Raw genomic sequence first — 10,129 nt, forward strand, 5'->3', positions numbered from 1 at the left:
TATTTTCTTGGAGCATATATATAGCTCCTGGTTAATGCAAGAAGAAGGTATATATATAGGTATTCATATATACATACACACACACACATACTTTCCCTAAGATATTCCACTCCTAATCTTGTTTTTATGTTTGTGTATATCTCTTTTTTCCTATCCCTCCTAACTCCTCTACTTTACTTCTGCCTGCTACCTTGCCCTCCAGGTACTTAACTTATCCCCACTCCAGCAATCCCTCCATTCTCCACCCATTCCCCCGAATCTAAACACCCTTCTAAACTCCCATTTAACCTATTCCCTCTCCCATCCCCTAAAGATGCCTCCTTTATCCTCTCCCCCTTCACTATCCCCTTAGAATTTTATTTCTTTTTAAATTTAGAAGACTTTTATACACTTTTAGATGTATATGCATTTTCCTTTCTTAAACCCATTCCAGATGAAAGTATGTTTCCAGAACTAACAGTCTCCCTCCCCCATCTAGTTCTTTTGTATCGGTTCTTCCTCTGGTACCTTATTTGTCTAAGATAATTACTCTTTTAGCTGTTCTTGAATGGTTTTACTTTTTAAAGTCACATCATACTCAGGTCTATCCCAATCTTTCTTATATGCTACCTAATTACTAGTAACAGTTTTAGACATAGACTTTACATTTTCTATACATAAAAGGTAAACATTCCATCCTTATCTAGTCCCTTGTAATTGGTCATTAGTACATGCCTTCTATTTCTCTTGGTTTTTGTATGTCAAATCTTCTATTGAGTTCAGGTCTTTTTTTTTTTTAATAGAGTTCTGAAAGTCTGACAGTTGATCAAATGTCCATTTTTTTCCTATTCAAAATTGTGCTTAACTTTGCTGGGTATGAAATTTTGGCCAGAGGCCCAGTTCTTTTGTTCTTCATTAATCTGAGATCTTTTCGTGTTGCCAATGCCAGGACTTGTGTGATTCTTATTGTGGTGCCATCATAAGTAAAGGGTGTTTTTCTAGTTGCTCCTAATATTTTGTCCTTGATCTCAGGGTTTCAGACTTCACCTATATTAATTCTGTGGCGCTTGGAGGGATTGGCCTCCATCCCAGGCCTCACACCAGATACGGTGCTTGTTAAAACACCTGGCAGTATGCCTTCTTCATTCTCAGCACTACTTAAACTGTAAGATTCAGACCCCAAATCGGAATCTCACGCATGGAGGAGACATCTTGCCTGGGACCCTCCCATGTGGGACTCTGACGGGCTATACCAGGATTCCCCAGCTTGTGTGGCCAGGTATTGGTGCTTCCCCGCAACGGTGATGCTTGTGAATATATATATATATATCTCCACCATTAATCATGGTTGCTCTTCTTCTGCTATCTTTAAGCCTCTTACTTTGTTATCTCTGGTTTCTTTCTCACTTGCCTACATATACATATATTCTGAATAAATATTCTAAAGAAATTGCCTTGGGTCTTTCTTGGAGTGCCGATCATTCTGTTTACCTGAATCCTGAACCTCCTTAATTGGACATAGGCAAAGCTTGGAAATGTCACCCAGGTCCAATAAATTCTGCCCACCCCACCACAGCAGTTGCAAACTGCCCCAGGCTCAGTGAATTCTGTAGCTGTAGGGGAAGGGAGAGGTGGACCTGTCAGGCTTGTGGCGATCATTCCCTAAGCCATGCAACCAAGAATTATCACTGCTAGGAAGCCAGCCTGTGCTGTTGGTAAACCCCACACTTCTGTGTTCCTATTGCAAAATATATCAACTTTGAGTAAGCTATTTTATCTCCATTTCCTGCTTTGTAAAGGGAAGATCATAATGGGATCAAAATGATATAATGACTGTAAGGTGCTTAACACAATGTAAGACAGAACATTACTATTATCTCTCCAATTTAATGTAATTGTTCCATACCTGATAATACTGAAGTGGTTTTTAGATACTAAAATAACAAGATCAATTATTTCTATATGTGACAATCTGGAACTGCAATTAATGTCATATGAATTTTTTTGTTTGTATTATTGCTGTATTTCTAAAATTGTATTTCCAAACTCTCTTAGTTTGTGAAATCTGAGAGACCATTGTGAGGTAGAAATGGTGTTAAAGCAATTTTAATCTGGATTTTGTTGCATATGAATAGAGCCTTTTAAAAATATGTGATGAAAATCTTTGATAATTTGAAAACTTAATATTTAATGAGGTATACTTGATTATAAACAGGTAATAATAATACTGATATTTACTATGATAGCAGAGTTTTCATTTGAAATCTTGGCTATTGTGAAAATATGTTTAAAGTTATAGTTTCAACATATTAATGATGACATGCATTATTCTTTGTGCAAGGTGATTTAGAAATTCATTCACCTAAATGGATGATGGGTGTTTCAAGTTTTAAATACATAATAGTGGTTAGGGCATTGTTACTAAATTATGCAATTTGTTTAACAGTTGTATCAGCTATATTGTTGAAAAAGCAGTTCCTTTTATAATCTAGATGATTAGATTAAGAATTGTACAAAAAAATAGGAAAGAATAAATGGTTTGGATAAACTTCCAAGTTTTGTCTGTGTTTAAAAGGAAGTTTCACCTAAAGTTCTTATAGACTCTGCAAAAGTTTTTTTTGTGTTGTTGAATTCCTGCTAAGTGGAAATCCTTGCCAAAAAAAAAAAAAATAGAGGTGTGATTTTCAACCCTGTTTCATCTAAGGATATATTTATTTATGTTAATTTGAAGGTATATGGACTGTTACATTCACTATGTGAAGTTCTAGAATGTTAATTAATTTCCAGTGATATATTTAATGGCAAAGGAAAGAAAAAATACTGAGTAAATTTTTTTAAAAACCTGGTAAACTTTGTTATTGTGATAAGGCTAATTTAATTGGGTATGTTCTCCTCTCCATTATAAACACCTTTTTTTTTGACTAGGGAAGCTAGTGATATTTAGGAATTCTGTAATAACTAGGAATTTAGTTTGTTATAATACTTGGGGAATTTGTGTTACTTAAGGACATTCTGCACCAAGGTGGATGTCTTTGCCTGGGAAGAGTTTTGAGGACAACCTGAGACAAGGTCTAGTTAGGGTGTTCCTGACTCTATTTGCCAATTGTGCTATTTCCTTTCTGAAAGGGAAAATTCGCCACCTGATCAATCCTGAACCCCGCTTTTAACATCTAGTCACTACATAATTGGCTATCAGGTATGAGTCATGCCTGGAATCAAACAGAGATAAGGAAGTTCTTTCCTTCTGTTATGATATATGACATTGTCCCTTCTTTTCTTTTATAGCCCATTTCTTTTTTTTTTTTAAGCAATTGGGGTTAAGTAACTTGCTCAAGGTTACACAGCCAGTTATTTCTGGGTGTGGTGCTAAGTATCTGAGCCCGGATTTGATCCCAGGTCATCCCAGTGCTCTTACTCACTGAGCCACCTGGCCGCCCAGCCAGTTTCTATAATCAAGAAGTTCTGTAAGTACAAAATAAATCTGTTAAACAAGATGGATACTGGAACATCCCTGAGTTACTATAATGGGATGCAAGAATGAATAGCTTACAATTTTAAACTATATTCATGTCTAGATAAATATACTGTAGAAATAAGGAGGAAATGATTAGAAAAAGTAATAAGACAAAGATGTAATGTGATAGATGTCTAACTGAAAAAGGATAACAGATTTTGACAAAAGCAACAGGGTCAGATTGATTCCAATAAGAAGTATATACAGGCATACACGATTGGTTTCCAAAATTGTTCTATCATGGAAATTCAAGCTTTAAGCATATTGTGGTAATAAGATCTCAAATTTGGATTTTTACCCCAAAATTGTATAGAATAGTGGTAAAAGTAAGTGAAATTATTTCTCCTTTATTAAAGTATCTGTCTGATAATTTTAAAAGTCTGAAGACCTCATTTTATAGTTGAACCCTCGCATTTTAAAAGATTCTTACATCAGGTACAGGATTTAGGTAACAGAAACATCAAATAATATATAAACTGAAATTCTCTGAAATTTCAAAAATGGAGAACCAAATTCAAGTGATTGTACTAATTTATACTAGGTAAGAATTATCTGGGAACATTTAGATCTGAACCAGAGAAGCAGAACTCTGTTTTTGAACTGTCCTAAGAATAAAACCTATTGGCAAAGAAAGGCTATCTAGGGACCAGATAACTACACGAGGCATCTGGGATTCAAAAAGTGCTGTTTAAATGGCCATTGAGAATGGGTTGTTGGATACAAGAGGACTTGATGTTAGTCAACATTGGTAATTGTATTGATTTGGTTGGTTCATATTTAAGTTTTCTTGATTAACTTGGTGATGGGTCAATCTCCCATCTCAAACTAATCCATTGTGAACCCTTTAAGTAGTTCAAACTGTACCTGACTTAATGTATTTATGTAATTTTGTGAATTGTGAGAAAAACTTTGATGTATTGTTTGAACCTGGCCCTGTGTGGCTGGGCAACCAAACCATCTCCATGTACTTTTATCCAAGGACCTATGTTCTGTGGGTTTTCTCTCAATTATCAGCTCATACGTTTTCTAAGTGCCCCATCTGGAGATGCCTGCTCCAAGTGGACATTTCTTCTCACTTCCTGAGGAAGAGTGATTTTTCCCATCCCTTCCTTGGTCTGCAGGTGGTGCCTTTTGGTACACCTTTGACCAAAAGCAGGGGAACTATAGACCCTTTCTGAAGTTATTGAAAGCCCCCAAGATCTGAGAAAGGCCTAAAACCTGGACGGGCCAGTAAGGAGAGGCATTCTGGCCCACTTTGAGCTTAACTTACCATAATGCTTTGCATTTTCTAGCATGACAGACATGCCCTGCTCTCTGAGTGAACTCCAAATGTCCCTTCCTGTGTCAGAAACTGAGGCTGATCAACACCATTCTTTCTGTTTGTAACCACTAAAGGACACAATTGTATTGAATGGTGGGACTTTTATGATCTTGGTATCCTGTGGACACATGCTATACAGGGGAAACACAGACAACTTGGGATTGTAATTTCAATGGACACTTTGTCAATTCTGTTGTCTTGTTATGTTTACAAGTTACTCAACTAAGAGATTTCCTTCCTCATACTATGGTGAAACACGTATGGAGATCATGAATATGAATGACCCGGACATTCTGAGTTGGTATTGTTCTAAAATGTATCTAACCACCTCGTTCTTTTTATCAGTCAGAATTTAAGTTCTGGCTCCATGCATACATGTATCAGCTAGCTTTAAGGGCACAAACAATATGAATTTACAAACCCCTAGCCTGTTTGCCTCTTTAAATCAAACTTTCAAGTAAACAAAAGTCACAATAAAAGTATTTAGTTAGCTAAAATGGAAAAGAAAGTGGGTCATTGAAACATGTAAAAACTGCAGGAGAGAACAGAAGTAAGTTTGGTGGGCGCTGAAGACAAGAAGAAAACTTTGAAATGAACATGGTGAATAATATATTATATGATTAAAAGAAACAAGCTGTTCATAACAGAGATTCACAATTTCTACAATTCTCTTTTTCTCTTATTCTTTGTTGATGGGAAAGTTCATGTTATTTGGTGTTTGTGCAGTTCTGAATTAGGAAAAGATGATTTTTTTTAAAAGGAAAGATTCCAAATGAAGGAAGTGCTTAGGGCTCTCTGAGTGTGGAGTGTTGGGAGAGGGAACATCTTCTAGGATAGGAAACTGAGGATGCTGCTCATGAACTCCTGGGGCTTCTTGATATGGAGGATGTGGCTCATATCATGGATGGTCTGGAACTGGGCTTTAGGGAATAGGAGCTTGATCTTGGGGTGGTGACTTGGCCTGTGAAGAGAGAAAGAGAGAATGAAAGAAGTGAAGAGAGGGAGAGAGGAAAGGAAAGGGTAGTAGAGAGGGGAAAAGAGGAAGAGGGAGAGGGCTACACAATGAGAGGGAAAAGGAAAGAGAGAGGAGAGAAGAGAGAGAGACAGAGAGAGAAAAGGGAAAATATGAGTCAGAGTTAGAGACAGGCAGTCACAAAGGAAAAGGTTGAGTAGTGAGTATTGGTGTTGACAACAGCAAAAACAGACTAGGCAGATAGTTGAGATAATGCACATGTTGTCTTTCTGTGCTGGAGGGACCTTCCCCTCCTAAACTCAAGCCTAGCTGAAGCTCCCAATTCCCTTTTCCTTGGGGCCCAAGAAAGACAGAACTCTTTGGGCCAAGGCGTGCCCCTCTATGTTCTGGCATTGCCTTACGGGACGAAGGATGAATTGAGACTTGTGAGGAAGAGTGTGGGGCCATGATAGACTCCTTGCATCGGAATACTGTCCAGAAGCTGGTTTTGTTGCTTCCACAGGTTTTCAGCATTAATTTTCCACACAAACTGCCCACTGATCTTCACAAAACTGTTGAATAGATACTGTCGAATACCTGAATCCTGGAGGGGCGAGAGCTTAATTGGCACACGCCCCTGAGACTCTGTCTTCTCCCTAGAAGTATCCCTTTCTCAGTCCTACTCAGACTAAGCTTCAATGAATTTCCATACATGCTTTCCCCTTCATGTTGACAAATATTTAATAAATGCCTCCTGTTGGCATGCAAAGTGCTGGGAATACAAAAGAAAGCAGAAGATAGGGCTGGACTTGGAGGAGCCCTCCCTGTTCTGCATACCCTTTCCCCCCTCCCCCAGAAATTTTCTCCATCTGGGCTGCATTCTACTCCACCCTCCCCCTCCCAAGTCTCCTGAGGACTCCAAACTCAAATGATTGACTTCAGGAACCCATCTCCACACCCCCAGCTCTGGGAGCCCTGAAGGATCACCTTGACAAATAGCTTCAGATATTCATCAACTACTTCAAAGGCTTGGGAGTCAGGAGGATTTCCAACGAGGTATATAGAATTCATAACAGGTATAATTTTAAAGATCCTTGGGACGTCTGTGGCCACCAAGGGGCTGACATCCACTGAGACCAGACGTTCTACCAGCTCTGGCTAAAGAAGAAAGCCCATTACACAATGAACAATGAACAATGCCCTTTAGCAATGGTACTAGGGGAGAGAAAGTGGGAGTCATAATCCCCAAAGAGGAGTGATGGGAGACTATGGGGGCCCATTTCATAGCTTGTGAGTGGTCCTGATGCCAGCCTTCCTGTTTGCATGCTCTGGCTTAGCCATGGAGAGGTGGTGACATTGATGGGGAAAAGTTCTTAGAACTTGACTCTGAGCCTGAAATCCCCCAGTGCTGGGGGAGGCATCCACAATTTCCCTTCAGTCCATTAGGACTTAGAAAGCTGAACTGTGTGAAGTAAATCTCCTTTTACTCCCCCAGGAATTCTCTGTTTCCAGTCCCAGTGTTCACTCACAGCCTCATCATCGGTGTGGTCTATGGGGTTATAGGCTGCTGTTAGCTGTGGACAAGTGCAATGTTCTACCCCTTCAGCCCTAGTAGGGCACCCTTACCTTCTGTAGTGCAAATGTCATGGCTATCTTGCCTCCCATGCTGTGCCCGATGAGGACACAGGGAGTGAGTCCCAGCTTTGACAGGAGAACCTGCAGGTCAGAGCTCATGGCTTCATAGCTGCAATCAGGGCAATGAGGGCTGTCTCCATGGTTCCTAGCATCCACTGTCAATACCTGGGGGGGAAGAGACTTGGAATTATCAATCTCCCTAATTCCTTCCCCTTCCCTATCCACCCTGTGGGTGCTGACCCACTGCCAGCAGCTGGGGAGTCTACCTGGGGACTTCCAAGTCCCTGACAATAGGAGGAAGTGGGGAAGACGGGACCATAGTAGGACGAAAGCATTAGAAAGGAAAATATTCTGTCCCCTCTCCCATCCCCCCACCCATGCCTGGCCAGAACTGGTTTTTTGTCACTGATTCCCTCTTTCCCTGACTTTCAGCTTTTTTCCATTTCCTTTTGCTTTCTGATGTTAGGAAAGAAAGTAACTGATAACTTCATTAACTATAAAGGTATTAAAATTACTATTCATGACTAGGACAGTCTGCCATTTAAAAGAAATATTTAAAAAAGGTTCACTTTAGCCATGGAAAAGATGGCTAGAATGATGAATAGATACAAGATGAATAGACTCCCAGGTGTCAATAATGGAGATACTTAGGGGGTAGGGACCTTCACTAAATCACCAGGCTGGAAGGGAACTGGGGTCCAACCCTTGGCTGAACAAAAATCCCCAAGTAATCATCTGGCCTTGGCATGAAAGTCTCCTATGAGAAGGAGACCACTCCATCTGGTGGCACTCTGCAGGTAGACTTCCTGGTGCCCCTCAAGATGTGCCCAATGAGGGAAGGTCTCTCCCCCCTTGACAACTCCTCTCATTTCATCCTCCCCTACATTCTCTCTCCCCCTTCTTCTGACTTTGTCCCTCCCCATAGTCTGCTCCCTCTCCCAGCTCACCCGTCACTGGGGATTCTTTACCTTCCTTCCTGTCTGCTGAGCCAGGGCCTCTGCCTCAGCCTGGAAGATGCTTTTGTTGCTAAACAGCCCATGCAGGAAGACAACAGGTGGTCGGGTGTCCTGGCCATCCAGCAGCCTGTAGGAGAGGGGCACTGGCCTAGCCAGGGTGAGGAGAGAGGAAGGCAGAGGAGGACTTAGAAAGATGAACTGTGTGAAGTAAATCTCCTGTTACTCCCCCAGGAATTCTCTGTTTCCAGTCCCAGTGTTCACTCACAGCCTCATTCCACCCACAATTCCACAAGGAACTTACTATGATGAATCATTGCTGTGGTCTATGGGATTATAGGCTGCTGTTGGCTGTGGACAAGTGCAATGCTCTATTCCTTCAGCCCTAGTAGGGCACCCTCACCTTCTGTAGTGAAAATGTCATGGCTGTCTTGCCTCCCATGCTGTGCCCGATGAGGACACAGGGAGTGAGTCCCAGCTTTGACAGGAGAACCTGCAGGTCAGAGCTCATGGATCACATCAGGAGATGTGTAGGAACAGGGGATAGCAGGGGGGTACAGGGTCTCTCGGGCTCTTATCTCCCCCATGCAGGTGCCTCTGTTGGAGAAGGGTGCATGTTCATTCACAGGAGGAACAGTTGGGGTGTGGGGTGGAAGGTGTGGGAGAGGAAAAGAAGGCAGAAGCAACCCCTGGGCATGTCAGGAAGTCAGGGAGAAGTTAGGAAGGAGGGAGGAAGTCAGGGCCAGTCACAAGCAGGGGGAGAGGAGGGAGGTGAGGTTTAAGAGAAGCAAAAACAGGCGAAGGGAGAGGAGGAGAGGAAGGGAAAGAGAGGAGGGCTCACTGAGGGAAGGCAAGGAAGGGGAAAGGGGGAAAGGTCAACTGAAGGGTGGACGAGGAGGGAAGGTGGGAGTGAGGAGCAGAGGAAGGGAGAGAAGGGTGTGGAAGAAAGAAAACCAGGGTAAAGGGAGACAGAATAAAGACAAGTGGGTAAGGGACCAGAAGTGAGGGAGGACCACAGGGAGAAGGGAAAGTCTGGGCAAAACAGGGAAGGAATTAGCAAAGGAAAGGCATTAGTACAGAAAAAGAGGGGAGGGGAGCTGGAAAAGAGGAGAGGGGAACTGGAAAAGAGGAGAAGAGAGCAGGAGAAAGAGGGGGGAGCAGAAAGAGATCTCAGGGCCAGGAAAGAGCAGAGGTGGCTCTGTGGGCTCTGAACTGACCTGGGTCTGCTGCTGCTACTGACAGTGGCCATGGATGGACCAGCACCTTGGATGGGTGATAGCCAGGGGCGTGAGGATCCCCAGAGCTTGCGAGTCCACTGCCACATGCTGAGAGTCCACACCTGCCTTCTATTCCCACAACTTGAGCTCCACAATTTATCCCTGCCAGAGCCCTGCCCATAGCTTGTCCCACCCCTCCACTGCTCAGGGCTGCCTTGTTCTCCTCCCAAACTCCTCATTCACCTAAACCACACTTCTTTCCACTGAACCACACTGTCCCAGGTGCTAGAACCTGAAGGGCTTAGCTGACACCTTACGCCTGACTCTCCCTCCCCTCCTTTCTTTTGTGGGATCAGAGGATGGTAGAAATGGAAAGGCCTTTTGAAGTCATCTGAGACATAAGGTGGTGGAGGGGGACTTACTTTGTCCCCCTTTTAAAAAAATCTGTTTGCTGGCACATGGATTGGTAGTGTGTTTTGTATGCATGTGTGTGTGTGTGTATGGCCCCTTTGGTTTATTATTTCTACCTTGTCTTTGTTCTGTGGTAATAAAAACTAC

At 42.2% G+C, this 10,129-nt stretch overlaps 1 protein-coding gene across 1 annotated transcript; it reads right to left on the reverse strand.

The window, feature by feature from the left end:
• Positions 1-5,642: 5,642 nt before the first annotated feature.
• Positions 5,643-9,678, reverse strand: LOC138176326 (sn-1-specific diacylglycerol lipase ABHD11-like). The gene is made up of 6 exons (XM_069107140.1): positions 9,572-9,678; positions 8,370-8,505; positions 7,393-7,566; positions 6,754-6,924; positions 6,189-6,370; positions 5,643-5,775 (listed from the first exon to the last, which is right to left on the reverse strand). Exons 1-6 carry the CDS (start codon positions 9,676-9,678, stop codon positions 5,643-5,645), a joined length of 903 nt encoding a protein of 300 aa, XP_068963241.1.
• Positions 9,679-10,129: the final 451 nt, after the last annotated feature.

This window comes from Petaurus breviceps, unplaced genomic scaffold (genome assembly GCF_028583685.1).
Source record: "Petaurus breviceps papuanus isolate PSGF00001 unplaced genomic scaffold, PetGlider_PUasm1.0 85826, whole genome shotgun sequence".
In the NCBI taxonomy this organism is placed as follows: Eukaryota; Metazoa; Chordata; class Mammalia; order Diprotodontia; family Petauridae; genus Petaurus; species Petaurus breviceps.